This window comes from Centruroides sculpturatus, unplaced genomic scaffold (genome assembly GCF_000671375.1).
Source record: "Centruroides sculpturatus isolate CEXI.00-Female unplaced genomic scaffold, Cexi_2.0 scaffold1167, whole genome shotgun sequence".
Lineage (NCBI taxonomy): Eukaryota > Metazoa > Arthropoda > Arachnida > Scorpiones > Buthidae > Centruroides > Centruroides sculpturatus.
In genome coordinates, this window is record NW_019385399.1 from 167,161 (window position 1) to 190,852 (window position 23,692).

The following is a 23,692-nucleotide window of genomic DNA, read 5'->3' on the forward strand; positions in this document are numbered from 1 at the left end:
TCGATTATCCGAATCAATTGGGGACTGGGGTTGTTCGGAAGATCGATGTTTCGGATAACCGGTTATGTACAAAAAAATATAGTAATTTATCCCATCTTGACATTTTTCTCCATTGCGTGTCGCTTCGCGTTGAATTTTCGTCGATGTTAAGCCTAACGAAGACTATTGTATCGTTAAAAATTATTTTTTTATTTTGTACAAACAAAATAAATATATTGAAAAATATAAAAACAATAAAAAAATTATACTTCAGAAGTTAATTTAGTATCAAAAACGTAAAATATTTGAGTAGCCCAAGACATAGCCAAAGATTGCAGCATCACAGCACTGGCAAAAATTTAAATTTGCCGACTGGAATTCTTTCAGATAATTGATGTTTTGGATAATTGACTTTTGGATAAACGACGCTCTACTGTATATGCAATGATAGCCTATGGCTTTGACAGAGTTCCACAATTCTCTCTCACTTTTGTTTCTTGAGCCAAGTCTAAACTTTCAAATTGTTTTATTTTCTTCATTCTCTCCAACAACTACATTCTAGTCCCCAGAATAATCAAATTATCATCCTCATTGATCCTCATAAAGGCACTCTGTTTGTTCATATCTTTAATCTGTTCATTGGTGTAGATTGAATTAGGCTTGTATAGTAGATCTGAACCAGCACCATATTTCTAGGCTTAGCCTCAATTATGATTGTTGTTCTCACTATATGTCCATGTACTGTACTTATAATTATTAGTCCAAGCTTTTTCTTGAGAATAAATACAACTCTTCTTGATCCTTCTTGACATTCTGAATACATGTTTAATAGAAATTTGTATTTAAGATGCTATGAAAGGACAATAAGAGTTGGATTTATTCAGTTTCCACTTCAGAAGGTTCATGTGTTTGGCTCTTTCACTTGACTTAAACCAAGAGCATCAATTTCTATTCCATTTATTTTTATTTCTAGTTTTCCACATATTTTTAACAATCTGACTTTCCACATTTCAATTTCACGAGCATTTTGTTGTCTGTCAACCAAGGAGGCATTACAGCATCCTCCCCTACCAGAAAAAATCCCACGGATAGTGTTGGTGGTGATGTATTCCTAAGGACTAATTGCTTTTTATAGTACAGTGGAACCCCGGTTAACGAACTTAATCCGTTCCGCGACTCCGTTCGTTAACTGAATTGTTCGTTATCCGAAGCAATTTTTTCCATAGAAATTAATGAAAATGCAATTAATCCGTTCTAGTCTCCGAAAGTTTTGTGATTTTATTTATAATATACAGTAATTTTCTTTGATGAAAATGTAGGAAAACGTAGTATCTATCATTACAGCAGCAAACATGTAAACTTTGTTTAATAAAATAACACTGTACATACCTTTGTTTGTTGTAGTTGGTGGCAGAAAAGTGTAGATATATGAACCTTAATGCTTAGAAGGGGGACCTCCTCCAAAAAATAATGGGTAGCACTTCATCGGAAGATTCCTCGAGTCGAAGTCTTAGCCGCTTAGCCGCTGGTGGGTAAAAAAACCCACCAGCGGCTAAGTGGTCTTCGTACCTTGAACATGGGGAGTTCGTTCGTGGGTTCGCTCAGACAGGCTGGCCACGTGAAGTTTTCCGGGTTTTCTCCACGTCTGTAACGCCTAAATAGGGCCAGTTTCACTTAAAAACACCTCCCAGAAGGCATTCCCCCTAGGCAGATCTCCAAAGTGTTGCGTTGCCATAACTTGACAAACTCTTTCTGTAAGGAACAAGAAATTGATCTAAAGTTAATTGTCTTACTCTTCTAATCAAAATTGTTCTCAAATGCGATAGCGCATTGTCATTTTCTATTGCCACTATGACTTTTTTCTTTCTTGGATGCCATATTGATTAAATATATAAATCACAAAACTGAAAAAAAAAGTATAGCACAAACACTCGGAAAAGCAATGCTTAACTCACGCATCCAAACACCAACTAAAATTTGACACAAAATACCATAACGTTCGTTATCCGAATTTTGTTCGTTATCTGAGACAAAATTTTTGCAAAATAAAAGTTTGTTAACCAGGACGTTCGTTAACCGGGGTTCCACTGTACTTCCAAGTTGATTTTTCTGGGAGAATAAGATAATGAGTTCCCATTTCTTTTTACCTATTAAGTTATGCCATAAAACATTTTTACAGATAAAAAGAAGTTTGTTGTAAATTATAATGTTATAAATATTTAAAATTTTCTGATCAAATTGTTATGATTATGAACTAATATAAGATTTATTTTACTTTATTGCTTAAAATAAGTAAAATTTACTGAAACACTTTTCTGTTTCTTTAATCCTACTGCAATTTTTAGATTATTTTTTGTTGGTGCTCGGCAAGGACATCTTCCACGTTCTCTTGCAATGATTAGCATTAATTATTTTACTCCAATGCCCAGTCTTGTTTTTCAGGTATGTTATACTATTTATATTTGTATTTATTTATTATTTACTATTGTGTATTAATATTAGCATTGATTAAAAGAGCCAAATTTTTTATTGGATTAAATGTTTTTAGGGACTTCTCCAGCCCCATCATATAGGAATGTGTAAATTTCTGTCAAATGTTTAAGAGGAAATTTGAACATGTCTTCTGACACATGTCTATTGTTCTAGAGCATTGGTTTCCAAACTGTGCATTGTGGCACATAGTTTGGGGTCAGGGGTGCCATGGCCAGGTTGGCTATTATTTAATTAATAGTTATGGGCTGATAGCATTCATGCAATACATTTTTTATTTGCTTACCTAAATTGTGTCCATCTTACTAGAAATTTTTAAATAAATACAAGCCTTTTTCTATATATATTTTCAGAATTAAATTGAACTTTCCTTGTTAATAAAAAAAGGGATGGTTTCTTACAGACATTTTTACTTCTGTTTTTGTTATTAATTGTACAAGAGTTAAAACAAAATAGACTGAAATAACCTTGAAAAAGCAGTAAAAATTTAATAACTAAAACATTTTTGGACATTTTTAACACCCTTTTTCTAGTAGAATATATAATGGAATGCCACAATAGTAGTTTGGATAATAATAATCTAGGATACAAATTNACTTTTTATTGGATTAAATGTTTTTAGGGACTCCTCCAGCCCATCATATAGGAATGTGTAAATTTTTATCAAATGTTTAAGAGGAAATTTGAACATGTCTTCTGACACATGTCTATTGTTCTAGAGCATTGGTTTCCAAACTGTGCATTGTGGCACATAGTTTGGGGTCAGGGGTGCCATGGCCAGGTTGACTATTATTTAATTAATAGTTATGGGCTGATAGCATTCATGCAATACATTTTTTATTTGCTTACCTAAATTGTGTCCATCTTACTAGAAATTTTTAAATAAATACAAGCCTTTTTCTATATATATTTTCAGAATTAAATTGAACTTTCCTTGTTAATAAAAAAAGGGATGGTTTCTTACAGACATTTTTACTTCTGTTTTTGTTATTAATTGTACAAGAGTTAAAACAAAATAGACTGAAATAACCTTGAAAAAGCAGTAAAAATTTAATAACTAAAACATTTTTGGACATTTTTAACACCCTTTTTCTAGTAGACTATTGTATCATTAAAAATTATTTTTTTATTTTGTACAAACAAAATAAATATATTGAAAAATATAAAAACAATAAAAAAATTATACTTCAGATGTTAATTTAGTATCAAAAACGTAAAATATTTGAGTAGCCAAAGAAATAGTCGAAGATTGCAGCGCCACAGCACTAGCGAAAATTTAAATTTGCCGACTGGAATGCTTTCGGATAACAGACGTTTCGGATAACCAGCTTTCGGATAAACGACNCTCAAATGAGAGTTATAAATAAACACTTGGCTTTATTTCCAACATTAAAATTAGTTAAATACAAAATATCTATAAACAGTAACGTATATCCATTAAATCAAATAATGCAAACAGTTCATGCCATAGCTGTTGCAAGGCTTTGTGTCATTTACAAAAAACGACCTCCAAGCTTATAATTGATACAATGTTCTATACAAGTTGCTTTATAAGCATGAAATTCTTCTGCATATCATATGTATTGGCAATTCCATATTGTTTGGATGATTTGAGGTCTGTCCCATTCAATACTTTTAGAACCTATATTAATTAACAATGGTATACACCACTAAGGTGGTGGTTAGGTTGGATTTCCTAACTGGAGATTAAGGTCAAGCGTGACTAACTTGGTACCAAATGTTAATATTGGTGTACCATTTGCTGAATAGAGCCTCACAGCATGGGGTCATTTACATGCCATTCCTTGAGAAGGGCAAAACACACACATCACTTCTGCTATCTACCAGATACTCACAGTTAGAAGTGAGGTCGAAGATGAATAAATGGCTCTTATTATCAGTCTGAAATTGCAGTGGGCCGTTTTGTGCGATTTCGTTAAGGGTTTTCCAAATGGCAAAAAGAGCATGGGGTGCAGCAGTATTTTGCCTTGCTCCTGTACTTCTGATGATACCTACATTGGTTACTAGCATAGTTTTTAGGTGTCTTTGATCGTCGCTGCCAGCATGGTCTTCCCGTCTAACTTTGTCTTGAGAGCAGGCTAGTCATTCAGTTCTCTGACTTAAAGATTCTATCTGTGTCTGGAGCTCGCTTAACTGACTTTGGGTATTATTTTGAACTTCATTAATGCTCGCGTATATTACTTCACCTATTTTGTCAGCCATGGTAGCTAAGTTTTCTAAGCTGTCATTGGAGGCTGCCAGGATCTCCTAAGTCTGTTGTGGTAGTTGCTGTAGCCATAAAGTTTTTAGGAAATCTTCTCCCAATTTGTTGTTGGCTAATTGCCTCATTTTTCTCAGTAAATGGGATGGTTTTTCATCTCCCAATGTGATGTCCAAGAGTAGCACTTTGATTCGCCTCTGCTCTGAGTCTGAGAAATCGGCAAAAAGTCTGGCCTTAAGCATGTTATAATGGTTTTCGGCCGATGGATTGAGAATGATGTCGCTCACATAGTTCAAAATGTTGGAGTTCAGAGCAGAGATGACCGAGTAGTATTTGGTAGTCTTTTGTGATACCAAAGATGGCAAACTGGGCTTCTATATTTGCAAACCACAACTCTGGGGCCTTGTCCCAAAATAGAGGTAGTCTGAGGGCCACTCTGTTCACTTTTGCGGTGGGTTTGGGCTTTGTCATCTTAGTTAGGCTGCTTTACCAGCAAGGAGAGAAAAAAGGGAGGCCTACCTGGATTCCTGTAGATGAAGTCTGGGATTCAGGTTATGAAATGGTTGGCATTGCTGGAATCACATTCTCCAGATCCTACATCGTAAAGATCACGTTGTTCAAATTACTACATCATGGAGATCACATTAGGGTCATCAGTGAGGAGGCCATTAAGGCATACTCTTGAGAAGGAAATTGGTTATGTTAGTCAGTCTGATTACGTCCATGAGTAGTGTCATTGTCGTGTCAAAGGAATGATTCCAGAACAATGGTCATTGTCACGAGTTTATTCTACAGAACTATATAAAAGAATCACAATTACACTGACCTTGGAAACAGTGGTCGGAGCATGCAGTGAGGTGAACATCCAAACAGAAGCACGTCGACTCAACTCTCAGTCCTGATGTCACATAGGTTGGGGAAGGTGGTCAAGTGCCATGTTGCCAACCACTGCAAGCACTTGGATTGTACATTTTCACAAATAACATTTTTGACCTATATGTTTCATACTTGAATTTTTGACATCACTGAAACTTACTTTTTGACTCACCCTCGTACAAAACTACACTGCAGTCAGATCTTGTAGAATGAATTACTATTAGCAGCTGCACAAATCATAGAATTTCCTGCTATCTTTCAAAGAGTTCAGAAGAATATCATCAAGAGGCACACACATTATGTAATAAAGTTGCTGCTGCTACTTTGAATATCTGTGACATTGTACACAATCAACAATTATCAGCAATAAACGAAACTTATTTCTCAAAGAGATGTGCATTCTCAACATGTCACAGTGCTGTAGCAAAACTTTGCAGCCTCTTGTACTGCTCAAATGACACATTTTTGGCCATAAATTACAGTGATTATTTCATATTGAAATTAAGGCAAGGTATAAAAGTAACTAACAAAAAAGATATTATATAACAAAGCTGTGATAGACATAATATACCAGTTACATATACATATAAATATAATTTCAGCAGTTAGAATCACTCTGCACATGGAAAAATCTTCTATTATTACCTATATGCTTGAAGTAACTCTTGATGAGGCACTGGAACTCCTCTAGAAGTATGTTATTGTTCAATGTTATTGTTATGTTATTGTTCATTTGAGGGGGGAGTAAGGCTATGGGATGCCAGCTGTGTCAGTAATTGGATTTTAAGTCTGTTGCTCTCCAATGCAGAGCACTGATAGATGTAGTGCAGTGGCTCATCCTCCATATTACAGATGATGCATTTGTCTTCATCCTGAATTTTGAACCTTTTAAGGTAGCTGGCAAAAGACCCATACCCAGTTAAGAATTGGATTTCTTCATGGGTGTAGAAACATATTTTCTGGTTTAGGTTGGTGAGAATGCGTGGGAAAAATAAGGATGTGAAAGCACCAGTTTGCTAATTACTCCAGTCACTTTTCCATGTGTTGTTGTTCTCCTTCCTGAAAACGGTTTTTGCACTCTGTTTTGAGATGGCATTGTAGACATAAACACCTTTACAATCCATAGCAGCTTACCTGGCCAGAACATCTGCTCTGTCATTTCCAAGCAGACCCTGGTGACCTCTAATCCAGGAGAGGGAGTAAAATTGTTGGTACTGTTCAATCATTGAATAGTACCAACAATGATAGCCAGATAGATGATATATAATGACAATAGCCAGATGATTAATACTGTTGACAATCTTTTGGGTACATTTAAAGTATTGTATAAGACAGACAGAAGAGGCAGAGTCAGTGAATATGTTGATATCATGATGGCTAAGATTGTCATTGCACCAGATCAGCAAAAGATGTGTGCAGGCAAAGATGTATGCTATCCACCAGATCTGGTGGATAGCACACATCTTTGCCTGCAGAACAGAGCAGCTAGTATTCATGTGACACTGCTGGTATGAGAATTCTTCACCATCTTTGAACACCACAAAAGCACACTCCACCTTGTTGTTTAACTTTGATCCATCAGTGTATATACAAAATTCATTGTCTGTGAAATGATGTTCACCCCAAAATGGGCCACAAGTAGGAAGGTAGGAGGTCCCCAATGTTGACGTTTTCCTCCATTGAGTTGACCTCTAGACGGTGGTTGATGGCAGTGTTGGTGATGTCACGTGAGGCAAGCTGGATCTATGCAATGGATTTGATGGTGAGTCAGATTGGTTGTTTTCCTTTGATAGCTTGTAGTTCACTAGTTGCAGTGGTCCTATATGCTCCAGCAAGGACAAGTAAGGTCTTTCTTTGGGCAGTTATCAGCCTCCTTCTGATGTGATGTGAACCTTGTTAATATCCTCTATCCAGACAGCTGAGGAATAGCTGATGATGGGCAGGAAGACACTCTCATAAATGACATCCAAGGTTTCACTGGTAAGGCCCCAGTTACTCTTGGCATACCTTGCTAGGCCATTAAATATCATCAAGGTTCTGTCTGTGATGTACTTAATATGTGGAGCCCACAAGAGTTTATAATCAAGTAGAACACTCAAGTATTTTATTTGTTTATAACACCTGATACTGCTGTCACCCATTTTGACAGTGGAGCATCTCTTATAGTGTGTGTTTTTATACTGCTGGGTGAAGATGATTGACTTGATTTTTTGGGGGTTGAAGCTGAGATTGTTTTCCTTGCCCCAAGAGAGAATTACATTCAATGTGTTTGCTACTTTTTCCTCTAGTTGCTGCCTAGAATAGCCACCCATCAGCAGGAAAGCATCATCAGCATAGGTCACCTTATGGAGTAGTATATTAAATTAAGAATGGCTACTGAGCAATAGCCCATTGTGTTTGTTTGGTTTGTTGCTTTTTAATGGCAGAAGGGCCTCTTGGGCCAAGCTGTGCCAACCATATGGCGAATTGTTAAAATTAACATAAAACGAAAATGGTGCTTGTAAACTAGTTCAAAATTAGGATAAAAGTTTCATAAAGCCATTCAACAAAACCAAGTAGATGTGTAAAACAAAGCATAAAATCAATGCTACAAGACAGGTAAAACTGGATTAAAATAATAAAGGTCTGATAAATTCAGCCAACTCTAAAGACCAAAAAACCAGTACGGAAATAGAATAAAAATACTAAAAGTTTTATAATACCATTCAACAAAAGCAAAAACAATAACAGTAGATATATAAAATAAAACTTAAGCTAAAAGAATAACATAGCCTTAAAAACCAGTAAGAAATATGCAATATGCCAAATCACACTGACATGTTAAAATGATAAAAATAAGGAAGTAGTCTTAAAAAACAGTAAAATATATATGTATGATAAAATAACATTAAGATGGTGAGGTTTAGCCTGTACCAATCCCTTTGTGTTTTAACTTTGCTCTGACGTGGAGGCGATAACTGGGGACAGACTACATCCATACCATCTCCAGCATTCAGTCATGAAGAGTGGGGTGTCAGATTTTATTATATCCTTTGAGACTATTTACTTGCTCTGAGATTTCAGGCCATGACTCTGCCTATATATCTGTTGGAGAGTTGAGAGTGTTTGTTTGGTATTACTGAATGATTTGGACATCATTTTCTCTTTTCGCAGTGGATCAGTTTGAGATATCATGTGTCTCTCATGTCATGTTAGGGATTCATTTGATAGAATTGAAATATTTGTCTGCACAGCAATAGACTTGATAGATTTAATTGCTGCAATGGCATAGGAAGTCTATTAACGTTGCATTGGAGGCATTATGATTTTTCTGGCCTCAGCAAAAGTAATGTTCTTTGAGATTGTCACTTCATGTATTTTCTGTTCCCACTGCCATGAAGAGTCACAAAAGTATGTGAATAGGAGGAATGGACCCCCTTACAATTCATACAATAAGGATCAGCACTATGTGTGATGCTTTCATGTCCTGGAAGACCACATCTCGCACAAAGACTTGTGCCATGGCAGCATATTTTGGAATGATCAAACTGTTTGCATTGATAACAATGCAGTGAATTCAGTATATATGGATGAACTGGGCATCGTAACTATCTGGCTATTGCAAAAAAAAGGCAATTTGGAGTATTAAACATTAAAATTGTGCTTTGTGGCAATCTGTTGTCCATCTCTATGAATACTAATACAATGGACTGCCACTACACCTTGGGCAGACAGTCAGTGAAAAATCAAAGCATTTTGCTTGGAGAGGAGATCATTTTCTGATACTACTTCACAAGAAAAGTTGAGAGTGGAGTGTGGAGAGACAGAAAACTGAATATCTCCTAAAGTCATTATTGCCAAAAATTTCTTAGATTACTGATGAGTTTCCGCCAGCAGATTTCCAGATCTCAATTTTTTAACTTTGTGAGGTTGCCAACAGCAGACTTTATCAACTTTTGGATCAGCAAAGGGGACAGAGCTCCCAAACTTTCAGTATTTTAATGTAGAATCAGAAAGTACAGCTTAAAAGGTCCAGGAAGAAAATTTGAAGTGCATGGTGATTTGTTTGTTAGTGACTCCTTACTTAAAAAAATAATTTTGGCTTCCGGTGACCCCACCCACCATCGAGCCCAACAAGGAGATGCTGTACAGTGTGCATTAGCAACACCTACTGACGCACCAGGGTTTTCCAGGAGCTATTCCCTCACAATGTAATCAGGCAGAAGACTAATCTGTCTGTACTACACTGATCAGTTGACTCTGAGCTGGGATCAGAAAGGACTCTATGATCAGCCAATTGACTTGAACAGAGTTTGCTTTGAGCCACCTGTTTGTCTGAGGCAGGGGCCAAAGCAGTGTACATTGTAGAGTTTCCCTGTAGAGCAAGGTCTTCAGGGCTGAACACAAAACACACAGACAAGTCGGCTCAACAATATCTGGGATTTTAATTAAAGTTCGTTAATTATAACGGGATATTTACACAAGGCGCGAATTAATAACAAAATTGTGTTATACCCAAGTCAACGCCACATACGTTCACCTCGTTCCTCTCTTCCCTCCCTTGACTATGGGGACTCGCAACATGTGGAAAAGCGGGATGACGAAACAGCATGTAACAAAGAAGATATATAACAAACATTACTCACAACAAAAATCTTGGCTCCGTACAAACATTTGAAGAACTAAACGGTGCCTACTAGTCTTCCACTGATCTTCTCTCACTTGAACGAGTTGGAGTTCACCACCACACAGTTCCTATTCATATGGAAACTGATTTCTTCTCCTTTGTCTTCCTTCTTCCTCTGGTTTCTTGTGTTCAGCGCTTCAATTATCCACACCTGGTCGGAACACCGCGGTCGGGAACAAGCCGGAAAACCAAAAAACAAAAGGTCCCTACTCCACGTGGGTCACATCCTTATATATCCTACTAACCAGATATACACCACACATGACCTCAACTGGCCAATCAGGCTGCCAACACACGATTAACTGGGGAAGGGTGGTACCACGAAACAAAACGAAAGGGGTGAGGGAAAAACCGAAACAAAAAAAAAAAAGGAAAATAGTCACGAAGCACTACAACATTATGTTGCCCCTCAACTACCAGGATCTCCCAATCCAGCATATGGCATGAGTGGTACAATAGACTCCACTATAACGCAGTAGATACGTTCTGTGTTTTATGAATTCAGTGTTGTACGAGTCACTTAAATACATGAGCCAATCACAGCCCAGCACGTGTGCAGTTTAGGGACTACGGTTGTTTGAAATGTTTTCTTCCATAAAATTAATCGATTCTAGACTAATTTGACTCAATATTTCCAAAACACGTATAATTTTTTGGGAATAATCCATATAAACTATGCTATAAACAAAAAATTGTAGGATTACTTACCGAGTGTGCACCGTTCAACGACACCATTGCTTAAGCTTGTTTTTGTGGCAGAGTGGCTCATCAAACGGCGGGCGTGTGCTTTCTGATATGTTATTTTTCTGCAAAAAATTCATTGAACTTTGGAGACATTATTAATAAAAATATAATTTTTATGGCCGTTGAATAATAAATGTTTTTTAGTAGGTCCAGTGCTCATTTAAACTCAACAGTTTGTGCAATATCCGCTATTGGTCCAGATTCGACCAATCCTGTTGTGACACAAGTCAGCGATGATGTTTTACCATATTATACGAACACGATTACAATTTTTTCGCCGTGTTATATGAACCCGTGTTATAGGGGGTCTACTGTATTTCTCCATTCCAGCATATGGCATGAGTGGTACTAAATTTTATTAAAAATCTAAAGCAGTATAAATAAAAATGTATACAGAACACTTTGGAACAAATAATAATCAATTGACATGTTTTTCACTTGATAAAGACATCTGGAATTTGAGGTTGTTGACAGGGAGAGCTGGGAATTTTTCTCTAGGCCCTATGGAAAATTACAGGTCTATAGTAATTTCTATTTTTATAAAATTAGTATTATAATTACAAATAATAGATAAAATCTTTAAGACTGTTTTTAGTTAATAAAGAAACATTCTCTGTATTTCATTCAGTAAAAGATTAATGGCTAAAAGAGTCTGCAAAAGGGTAAAAGACCACTCTATCTCTGGGTCTCAAGTTGTTTTAATTTCACATTTAGCTACAAAAAATTCAAAATTTTCAATGCGTCTAATAATGTACAGAACATTTTGAAGATTTTGCAGCTGAGGATTCTTCTCTTCATCAGAGAGCAAACAACTAAAGCTAGACATCTTTTTCTTTGTTATAATTGTTTCAACCTGTTTTTTTATCTTCGACTCTCTCTCTCTATTATAATCTAAAAATATAAAATTACTTGTCCTGACTGACTGACTGAGTCACCGATTCATCATCGCCCAGAGCAAACCGCTGAACCTAAAGAGGTGAAATTTGGTACACCGTTAGGGTACGTCATGGAAACGCACATTAAGAAGGGATTTTTTGAAATTCCCCCGCGGGGGGAGAGGGAGAGTATTAAGGCTTAACCGGAAGAATGGCTTCTACTGTACTATTTTAGGTGTGATTTTTTGTTTTCAACGACATTTAGTCTACATTTGACATTGAGTACTTAGGTGTATTAAATTGATAACATTTCAGACATTGTTATAAATATTTTTATATATTTCGATTTTTTAACCAAATGTTCGAACCATTTTAAATTCAAATTTGTTATTGCATATTGGTTCAATTATAGAACAATTGTAAACGTTCCAGAAAATTGATCAAATTGAAAATATTTCGTTTGATTTTCAGTGGTAGGTGTTATATAACAATTACTATGGTTGTTGAAATACTGAATATAAATGGGGTTTGCTTACAAAACCTCTGCGGGCAAATCGCGAGTAACATCTAGTAATTTAATAAATTTATATTGTGTATTGTATTGAAAGTATTTTTGCATTACCATTTGAAAATTGTAAAACAATGGTAAATATGCCCTTTCCAGATAACATTCTATTTTTTAGAATTTCAGCATTAACAGACACCTGTTTGCACTTATTAAATTAAATTCATTAAATTGAGGATTTTCTGTATATGTATTGTGAGATGCCCAGATGGCAGGGGATTAAAAGAGTTGTGGTTCAAAAGTTTGGGAATCACTGTTCTAGGTTCTGATGATGGGAAAGAGGAGACCTGAAAAACATTTAATCTAATACTTTGACTCCTTTAAGCAGTTTAGCATTGTTGCATTGTTTCTTTGCATTTTCACAGAGTTGACATACTCTAAAACTAACATTATTTTTTATTAATTAATTATGATTTGTTACACCAACTAATTGTTATACTAATTATTATATGAAATATTTATTGTATAAATCAATTTTATTTAATTTTGTAACATGAAAGCAAAGAAATAGTCATTGATTTCTTTTAATTTGTAAGATTCAAAGTGATAATTTTTATATGAATTAAAATTGAAGATAAAGTCCATCCAAAAAGTTAACATTTATTCACTTTCATGTTCCAGAATACAACCCATGATGACTTGACCTCTTGTCAGAACTCTTATGCTACTTGGTTATCAAAATAATTTCAAAGATTTCCTTAAAACATGAAAAAATATCTGATTAAAAGCCGAACATGTTTTTCAGTGGATTTTGTCTTCAATTTTAAAATATAAAAATTGTCATTTGAAATCTAATAAATTGAAATATTCAATATGATTTGCAGCCAGAGTACAGCTTGAAATCTACTTGTTACCAATATATGTTCAAGCAAATTCTAATGTGGTATGGATGGAAAGGCAAGAAGACATCTGTTTGTTCCCACTCTGATTTTTTTTTTATGTTTATGAAACATTAAGACAAGAGCAAAGTTAAAAATTGTATATGGTGCCATATGTGATGATATGTTATTAGAAAATAACTTTTACATTATTAATTATTATAGAGGGGGCAAAAAGCATAATTTTGAGGGTAGAGACGAATTATTTTAAAAAAATTGTAAAAGTCAATGGCAAGTAACACTTTTAAGTTCGACCTCATTCTAGATATGACGTGACCTTCTCCATCTCTCCACCCCCTAGACCAGTGATTCTCAACCTTTTTTTCTTCATGGTACACTTTTAATAATTTAAAAATTTGGCAGGACACATGGTTACTTCGGTAAGTACTGCAGGGCAACTGGTGATGTCATAACTGATTTTTAAATGCAGTTGGTTATTTAGGTCACATTTTCTAAATGCCTTGGTAACTATTGGCAGTTACTGGTGACACCAATTACAATTTCCAGTTGCACCCTAGGAAGGTAGAACCAATTGAACTACTTGTCTGATGTCGCTTATGTATGGGCATTTGCAGTGCGGCACATCTCAAAAATCTCGCGTCACTTTGCACAGTGGTTGAGAATCACTGCCCTAGACTTTTAACCACCAAAATTTAATGGCATTGATGCATCTTGTATACAAATTATCATGTCAAATTTCATTATTTATTCTTTACTGCATTCTGAGATATTAAACAAAATAGATGCCAACACAAATATACATGTCTATTTTTTCCTGTTTTTTGAGTTCAGAATATCTGAAAACATAGAGATTTTCCAAAAAATTGGAGGGTCAAATTTGACATGATTTCAGTATTTTTCCGTGTTATATATTTATTTATTTATTAAATGGGGGTTAATGATCACACTCATTAGTATAGCTATAAGGAAAGAGGAGGGGAGAGTGGAGCGAAGTGGAGTAGAGGTGGAAAATTGTTGATAGAGTATAGTGGAGATGGAAAATAGGCTCGTGTTCTATAAATAACAGCCAGAAAAGTGGTGTTTTCATTTTAATCAGAATTTTTTTCTCGTGTATAAAGGGAATTTTTAAAAATTTTGGTGAGCAATAGCCTAAAAGAAAAGGTTAGATGATCATGAGGTGTATTCTGGAACATGAAAGTGAATAAAAGGTGATTTTTTTTATGGACTTTGTCATAAATTATTTTTAAACAGCTAATGATTTTAGTCCTAGTTTCATTGCATCTGAATGATGTAAATGTAACAGCTTTGAAAATCATTTTTAAAGGATTCATGCTATCCTCAGTTCTGAAAAAATGAATTATTGAATGTTTAATGGAGCTTGAATAAGAAAATAAAATTTAAATTTACTTTTCAAGTTATCAAAAAATTTAATGAATAAAATAGTAGAATCAATTTTTAAACATACTTAAAAATAAAATAATAGTTTTATTTTTTTTGTAAATTTGAAATATTCTAAATCCAATGACTAACTTAAAAACAAGAAATAACTAAAAGTGTGGAATAATATTTGCAATGCTAAGAACTGAAAATGATTTAAAATTAGTGAATTAATTTGATTCCAGATATTTCGTTGTCGTTCCCGTAGATTATATAATATGCATGTATGTTGGATGTTGTTTAGGAACAAAATTTTAATGAGAAAATTCAATTGATATTTGGACCATGTTATATGAAAAAGACTTGGTTTTATTTTGTGATAACATTAATACATTTTACTTAAAATAATACACATAATACAGTGAAATCTGTATGAAGTGGAATTACACTGGGGCAAATTTTTTTCACCAGAGACACCTGTTTATTCAGTAATGAATATGACCACCATGGACCATTATACTGTATGGTGAGGCATACTATCAATGAGGTGATTAATAGCTGCATGATGTATCCCTTGCCAAGCTGCATCCACTGTAATGTGCATGTCATCTATGGTATATGGTGGTGATCCCTGGTGCACCTCACATTAAACAATGTCCCACAGGTATTCAATGGGAGAGAGATCTGGCAAGGCTGCTGGCCAGGGAAGGGTATGAATTTCATTCAGGCTGCTGAGAGTTTGCCTTGCGACATGCAATTGGGCATTGTCTTGCTAAAACACTGTAATTGGGTGCAGCCTGCACCAGTGGCCGAACCACAGACCCTCCACAATTCATGTGGCATACTAGTCTGCTGTCTAGAGTACCAGAAATGTACATGAGGGCTGTGCTGATTGAACATAATGCCTCCTCAAACCATAATGCCTGGTATGGGGATGCTCGGCATAAAGGGTTGGCACGCATCATTCCCCAAGATAACATCACATCCATCCATAGTCGTCATTCCTCTACAGACAGAAGCTGGATTCATTTTTAACAATACCTGATGCCATTCAGTTGTCTAGTTGCAATGATGACGACACCATGCCACGTATTCATCCCTCTATCAGGTGGTTAATGGCACCCACATTGTTGGTGTCATGTATGCAGCTCAACCTGTTGAGAATGGTTTGGATGGACACACATGGATTCATTGATAATGATGGGTAGCTTCCAATCATGTGCTGTGGGGAATGGGTCCTAATAGGTTACCTGATGAATCTGCTGGTCTGTGCTTTCTGTTGTATGCCACTTCCTCTTCAGCATGTTCACAGATTTTTCTGTGTCTATCGTGTTACATATTGCTGGGTGGTACTCACATCATGCCTAACACGTGTGGCAACTGTATGCATTGACAAACCAAGGTCATGTAACACCAGGATATGTCCTTGTCCCCTAGCTGTTAGCTGGTGATATTCAGCTTGCTGTTATCTCAGGCATTTTGTATGCTTCTTTGAAAGTTCAGTTGCCATGAACTGTTGCAATAGCATTTACAGCCCGAGCTAGCTGCTGGTCTTTATAGCCTAAAACTGAGTAACACATGACCTCATGCATATGCAAACTTAATTATTTGCATATCTCTGTCACCTGTACCAGTCTTGCAATATGTATGTGGCTATGCACATTCCTTTGTGGTGTTGCAATTTCACTTTTGAGGAGTGTATTTGTTCACAAGTGGAATCTTAAACTTCTATTTTATTCAGATTATGTTCTTTGTGCCCAGAGTCATCTTTCATTTCTGCATTAGACAGGTTTCTTGCTTACGGTAAAATGTAACAAAATATTGCTGTGTTTCAAAGTTTTTTGTGTAAACAGGTTTTATTTTATGCAAGTTTGTTTCAAACAGATTTTACTATATTATGTGTTACAAATATAAGTAATTACATTGGTGTCACCTTTTTAAAAATATCATGTCTGAAAATGTAATTGATGAAATATAATTATTTAACATCATAATTGGCCACTGCATCATCCATGCCATCTACCAATTTTTTTTGTAGATTTTTAAAAACACTTTTTATAAAATGTAAATTAGTACTCTAAATATTTTCTAAACCAAGAAATCTGACTAAATTGTCCAAAAAACAAAAGTTTTAAAGACAGATATCTGTGGTTTATTAATGAAATCGAAGGCAGACCGATTCTATCAAAGTTTACTTAGGAGACATCATATATGCACCATATATCCTTGCCGCGTCGCATGTGTGCATCCTCCTTTAGGGGCAGGAGGCTCTGATTAACGATACACGAACTTCTGATGCAAACCTGAAGTCACGTTATTTCAATTTAAAACTTTTCCCTTGAAAGTAGTTAATAGATGACCGGCATGACTCTAGGCAAGCCACTACTAATTTGAGATGGAGAGCATATATTTTAAATGAAAGATATGATTAAAAAATGCAGCCTGGCATTTGACAATGTCACAATACACACAATTGCTCGTTTATTGTGACATTGTCATAATGCCAGACTGCAATTTTTAATCATATTTTTAATTGATTTAATCTAAAACAACGCTCTCCATCTCAAATTAGTAGTGGCTTGTCCCCTACACCAGTATTTCTTAATGGGGCTGCGGCCCCCTGGGGTCCATAAAAAGTTTGCCGGGGCCGCCAAATTATGCAAAATTTCCTTCAGAATATGATAAAAAGAAAATTGATGTATAACCGAATATCGTATTGAAAAGTGAAATAAGAAAGATAAAGTTTTCGTATTTACTTTTTTTATTTATTTATTTCTTTCTTCCTGTATACAACTTTGTTAGTACAGAAGAAATAAATGCAAATATGCTACTTACACCGCAGTATGTACTGATTTTATTTCAAAGTAATTCTAAGAAACTATTAATGCTTGGAATTTTAAAAATAATTAGGAAAAATAGTAGGCTTTGAAAATTTAATGTTTTGCAAAAGATATGCAAAATCTTTACGACAAGTTGTGGGTGTTTTAGTTTAGTTTTAGCATCGACTTTGGATCGAATAATAGTTTATTTTATTTTTTGTTAAAAGTTAATGAGTTTTTATGTTTAATTGTGAAGTTTGAATGTTATTTAAGTAGATAATGAAATAACGTTTTACGTTTATTATATAAAAAAATAAAGCGATAATAGAAAAATCAGTTTATTATAGATAATTTAACAAATATAAATTATTAATAAAAAATGGGGGTCACAAGAAAATTATGAAATATTTGGTGGCCGCGAGTATAAAAAGGTTAAGAGAGAAGCCCTTGACAGGGAGAAATGGAAGAAACTTATTAGAGAAGGAAACGCTGACCCCATATAAATATGGTAAAAAGCGAGGATAAAGAAAGAAAAAAGCTGTTCACATGCTTTAACAAACTTGTGTATATTAAGTTTCCCTTGTATATAATAAGTACAATAAAGTTTTATTACAGTATTATTATATTTACTATAAAGGCCTAAACTTCATTGTATCTATATGTTTTCTTCTATTGTGTGTTATATACAATACATATTTCATTGTTGATGCTTAAAAAACTCTGGTCATAGCAATAATACTCGTGTTGACCCTGCTTGATTTGCATACATTATGTGATGTCTCGTATGCAAACTACGACAGAATCGATCTTCCCTCGATTTTAAATTATTATTAAATTACATTTCGATATTTCAAATTTTACATATTATGTAAAATTGGAAATATAGAAATGTAATTTAATAGTTATTAGTGTGTTTCTTTGTGTAGGGAGTGTTGAGTCTGGCATACTTATCGACGATTCAAGTGTACGTTCTCATAAATTATACGGCATTCATAGAAGCTCTGTTCGTAATGTTTTCTGTAGGTGGAATGCTGTGGTTAAGGATAAAACAGCCCCACATGGAAAGACCCATCAAAGTATAATTTTGTTTTAAATTTTTTATATAAATTTCTAGTATAATTTAACAAAGTATTCAATTATATTTTGTAGATTAATCTAGCAATTCCAGTCATATTCATGATCGTTTGTATATTTCTGGTGTTTCTGCCATTTTACGTTAGTCCATGGGAAACGGGTATAGGCATAGCCATAACCGTCTCGGGAATTCCTGTTTATTTTTTAACTATATATTGGAAAGATAAACCGAAAATGTACAAGAAAGTAATCGGTGCGTATTTTCATCTTTATATAATCATTTTGATAAAACTGTGTTTTAAATTTTCAATTTTTATATTTCAGCTTGGATTACTTTGATTACTCAAAAATTATTAATAAGCGTGGAACAAGAAGGAAAAGTAGAATGAAAAGTTAATTTTACGATACAATTTAAAATTTTAAACTAAACTTAAAAGTAAATGACGATTTCTAGCACACGCACTACCAAAACTTACTTCGTTATGGTGTAAAGTCGGAAAGTTTTATCTTACGTCACTGTCGTTCCGTAGAATTTTTAATGTTTATAACGACGACACTCAGTAGTGGAAATACTCGCCACGGGACATTTTGTTTTATTGGAGAATTTTCTATTCTTATTGTTCGGTGTATTTTTGAATTTTCTTTTTTCTGCCTATGGCATTCATTTTTAATATCTTCTGAAGTCATTCGTAAGTACTCTTCTATTTACACTTCGTATCGTATTCGTGTGATTTTTTTTAAATGCGAAAGAAATCACGTGCCTTCGAGAGAATTTCGGAGCGAGCCGGCAATTGGCGTCTTTCTACCAGTCTACGTAGGCCTACTTTTATTTACTTGAAGTGTTATATTATTTATTTTGCTGCTAATAAATAATACGTAATATAATACTTTTAACAAACAGCGTCTAATTAATAATCCTAAGTAAAAATGGTGCCGAAAATTGTATTATTCGTTTACCTACGTAAATAACAAAGGTTTAACGCAGCGATACCGATCTATTTGTTTTCTTGTCCATTTTCACGAAATACGAAAGTTTTAATTGGTTGGATTTTAGTGGCCGCGATTTGCAGCAATATATGAGCCGTTGATTTTGAAAGTGGGGTAAGTCCATTTTATGTTGTTGCTATATATTTAATGGTGTGCATTTGAATGGGTTAAAAGTATTCGTAAGCAGTAATAGACTTATTTTATGTTTTTTTTTTTTTTGGTCTTATTTCATGTAAATTTAATAGGCAATAATGGTTATCCGTGGTAGGTGAAAAAATCATCATTTTGTTATGTGCCAATGGACTTTCCTCAATTTCAAAAGCAATGATTTGTTGAAAACGTTGATTTTTTTAATGGAATATAATTATAACAACAAAAAATTGAATATTTTATTTATTTACTTATTTATTTTATTTCAACATTTCGTACTTTTTTCGAAAAGCTACAGTAAAACGAAAAATAAATTTAATTTTATAGGAAAAAGTGGATAAAATAAGAAAAATATTCAGTAATTGCATGCATACAATTATATTTCTTAGTTCAAATGGTACAGATTTTTAAAGTATTTATAATGAATGGGTAGTTTACGTAAGGTAATAAATCCATAATATCATTATATTTTTCATAATTTGAACATTGTAAAATTTGAACACAAAAATTGTAAGATTATATTTTTCTTTAGAGTAGACTTGCCTTACTTTCAAAATCAACTCTCAATAAATATCGTTGACGATATAAATTACTAGTAACAAATTTATACTGATATTATAAGATATTTATTGTGAATTGATTAAAAATTTATGTAAATTTGTAATAAAAATTAGCTTTAACTATTTTTTTTTTTCACAAAATGGACTTGCCCCACTTTCAAAATCAACGGCTCATATATTTGACTAATTTTTGGAAAATAAATTATTCCGAGAAAATCTTTTTAAGATAGTTTATTCGAACGACAATTAGATACTGGATTTCTCGGATGTAAAGTTCGAATCGAAAAAATAATTAATATTTAGCTTTTATTTTGAATATTCTTCCCGTAAATTAGAGGAAATTAGGTTTACTGGAATTTTTGAAGAACGTCGACTTAATTTTCGTTGGTTCGATATTTATGGAAATCTTTTCTTGGAACGAATTTCCACCATGATATTTAGAAAAGTTCGATTGTTGGAAGGAATAGAAATAATTTAACCCGAGAAATAAATTAGCCATTTAACGAATTAAAAACGCCAATCTTTTCGGAAGTTAAATTCATTGCTGTTTTAATTTATCACGAGACGAATGAAATTATTTTGGCAAAACTTGGCGTTAAACAATTGTATCTGCGTATGGTAGTCGTCGATATTTTCTTGGGTAAGGAAGGGAAAGACATTTCCAGGTCTTCACAGTTTTTATCTGCTGCATTGTTTTAGAATTTCATTTATGCGACTCAACCTGAAGCTGTCGGCACAAAACTACTGTGGCGTATTACCGTGCGCATTTCCAAATGTCGGGAGCAATTATCGAAGTAATGTATCCGGACCGTTGGAAGCTTTTGCCATGTATTGGCATCTACGATAATTCCAAATTGCTACAAAGACGACGCACGTCCACTGGCCTTTTGCAATTATCCAAATATATATATAATTCTGTCGTTTCGTTTATGCGATTTAAAAAAGTAATTAGGAGCGGTAACTGTTACGATTGAACTTTCGTATAAGCGATCGCTTTGCAAAACGTGGACAGTCGGTTGCATTACACGTAAAATGTCCCGCTAGGGAATACAAAACGCCTTTATACCTTCGCCGTTTTTTATTTTCCAGAACCGGCATAGGTAAAAAAAAATTTGCATTTTACGATGGATCTCGTTCCGAGTACGTCCTTCCCGCTATATTCGTGCCGTACTGCTAACAGTCGACTGGTAGTTGCAGAAACCGTTCAGTCTTCGCTCATTTTAACATTTCCCAATAAAGGCAAGTAATAAGGACGGCTTGGTTTGGCTTTCCGAATTTTATTAGGCCTGCGTATAAATTAAACTTCGTTAAATACGAAGTGTTCCCAAAAGAAAAAAGAGATTTGTAGGGGTTTTCTATTTTTTTCCAAAGCGGTGCCGTGGCCGAATAAGTAAGGTGTCGTCCTACCACTCGGGGGACCGGACGGGTGAAAACGCAAAGTTGTCTGAGTGGTTTCGCCCTGAAGAAATCGGGAACTTATTGCTGAAAAGAAGAATGAAAAAGAAGTTTTCGGAACCGGTCAACGGCACATGCGCAGAAAGATTGGTTCGGAAGTGTTGCTAATTTCAGAGAAAATATTTTAAGATAAATTCGCCCGTCTTTGCCTCATTTAATTCCATCGAACCGTCGGTCGGCGTTCGTTTTTTTAAGTTAAACGTACGAAATTTATATTTCCCTACGTATAAAAATAGTCCTATGTTTGATTTATCTTTGTGGTAGGGATGTCTTTTGGATCTTTTTGTGTAAAGAGCATTTTTGTTGACTAAGAATCTTCAGGTGCCATAACATTTTGAAATGGATATTTGTTATAAAACAAATGTAATATATTTTATGAAATTTTATCCAATTTTTGTTATGTAATCTTCATATATATTAAACTATAAAAACGTTTTATAAAATATTTTGGACTCGTGTGTTGTTATTAGTCCGCAATTTATCTTCGAATTAGTGAAATGGGTTATTTTTTGGCTATTGAATAGTTTATTGGTTCTTGCACGATACTAAGAGTAATAAAATTCTGTTTTATGAATTTATACGTAAAACGGCGTGTGCCATCCTCGTAAAGACCATCCGTCGCTTCGACTAGCACCGGGCTTATCGCAACCAAACTTGGTATAAAACTGTTCTGTGTGTGGGTTCAATTTTCGGAAAAAAATTTACGTCACAATTTATCTGCTGGAGCGAACGTTCGCTCTTACGTTTTACCTACATTTCTGAACGAGGTTAATTAAGAAAGGCGTTGTCACCAGAACGGATGAACTATGGCGATGCTCGCCGCCCGGTGGAGCAGTACCCGTTAAATTCTTTTGTTCGCAAAACGACAAACGCCGAAAGTAACCGTGGTGACGCATAAAAGGTTTACAAAGATCCTACCACCTTCGACAATCTCGGAAAAATTATTTTGTGTTCCGAAGAGACTGGAACTTTCGTTTCCAAATGGGACACTGGGATTTATTTTCATTCACTATATATTATATTAACGTAAAATATTTTACTTCGCCTGGCACGGCTAGGCACGACCAGCCAGAAAATACAATAATGCAATTTTTAATTTAAAATATATGCTCTCTACTTCAAATTACTACTGTATTGTCTTCCCCCTGTACAATCATACTTTTCCGTTAACAATGGAGTCGTGCCGGTCAACTGTCTAACTTCTTTGGGGGAAATATTTTTGAACTGAAATAACATTACTTCCGGTTTGTTGTCGGAAATTTGTCTATAATTTAAAAAATTGATTTCTTATTGCTGTGAGAAATGTTTCTAAATTATTTAATTATAATATACTAGCAGACCCCGCCACGCGTTGTGGCTCAAAATGTATCTATTATAAATGTATAACACTTCCCCCGTGGGGGATTTTTCGAAAAATCCCTTCTTAGTGTACATTCTCTTGACGTACTCTATTAAAACGCAATTTAAAACGCAAAAAACCGCATCTAAAATAGTATAATAGAAGCCAAGTTCTTCACGGTAAGCCTTATTCCTGCCTCTCTCCCCCGCGGGGGGAATATCGAAAAATACCCTTTTAGTGTATATTCTGTTGACGTACCCTATTAAAACGCAAAAACCGCATCTAAAATAGTATAAATAGAAGCAGAGTTCTTTATGGTAAGCCTTAGGCTGTGTACACACTAGGCGTTTTTAAACGCGTCGAACGCTGAGCTAACGCGCGTTAGCTCGGCGTTCGACGAGCGTTTAGCGGAGCGTGCGCACTGGCTCGGTTTGGAAATGGATGTGGAAGTGATTGCTTGTGTGTGGCTCCTCTATCGTCGCTATAAAAGACGACGGCAGAGGCAAAGAGAATTTTGGGTGCACCCAATATTACGAGATAGACTGACGCATGAAATGTTTGCGACGTTGTATCCAAAACTAAGACAAAATAAATTCAAGTTTTTTAATTCTTTTAAAATATCTATAAAATCCTTTGACGATGGTTGGTCTCTTTTAGATTTCATCAATAAATAGAT

General features: G+C 34.7%; 1 protein-coding gene across 5 annotated transcripts in view; it reads left to right on the forward strand.

The window, feature by feature from the left end:
• The window catches only part of LOC111638538 (Y+L amino acid transporter 2-like), a 118,769-nt gene extending 98,842 nt beyond the window's left edge, over positions 1-19,927 (forward strand). For 4 of the 5 annotated variants that reach the window (XM_023384258.1, XM_023384256.1, XM_023384255.1 and 1 more), the window contains exons 8-11: positions 2,325-2,421; positions 18,378-18,527; positions 18,601-18,778; positions 18,850-19,927. In XM_023384258.1, coding sequence (XP_023240026.1) covers positions 2,325-2,421; positions 18,378-18,527; positions 18,601-18,778; positions 18,850-18,914 — 490 coding nt within the window. In that variant the 3' untranslated portion in view covers positions 18,915-19,927. Of the gene's footprint in view, positions 1-2,324; positions 2,422-13,240; positions 14,551-18,377; positions 18,528-18,600; positions 18,779-18,849 lie in introns of those variants that run through there. The other variant, XM_023384259.1, reaches the window with a different exon arrangement.
• The last annotated feature ends 3,765 nt before the right edge of the window (positions 19,928-23,692 follow it).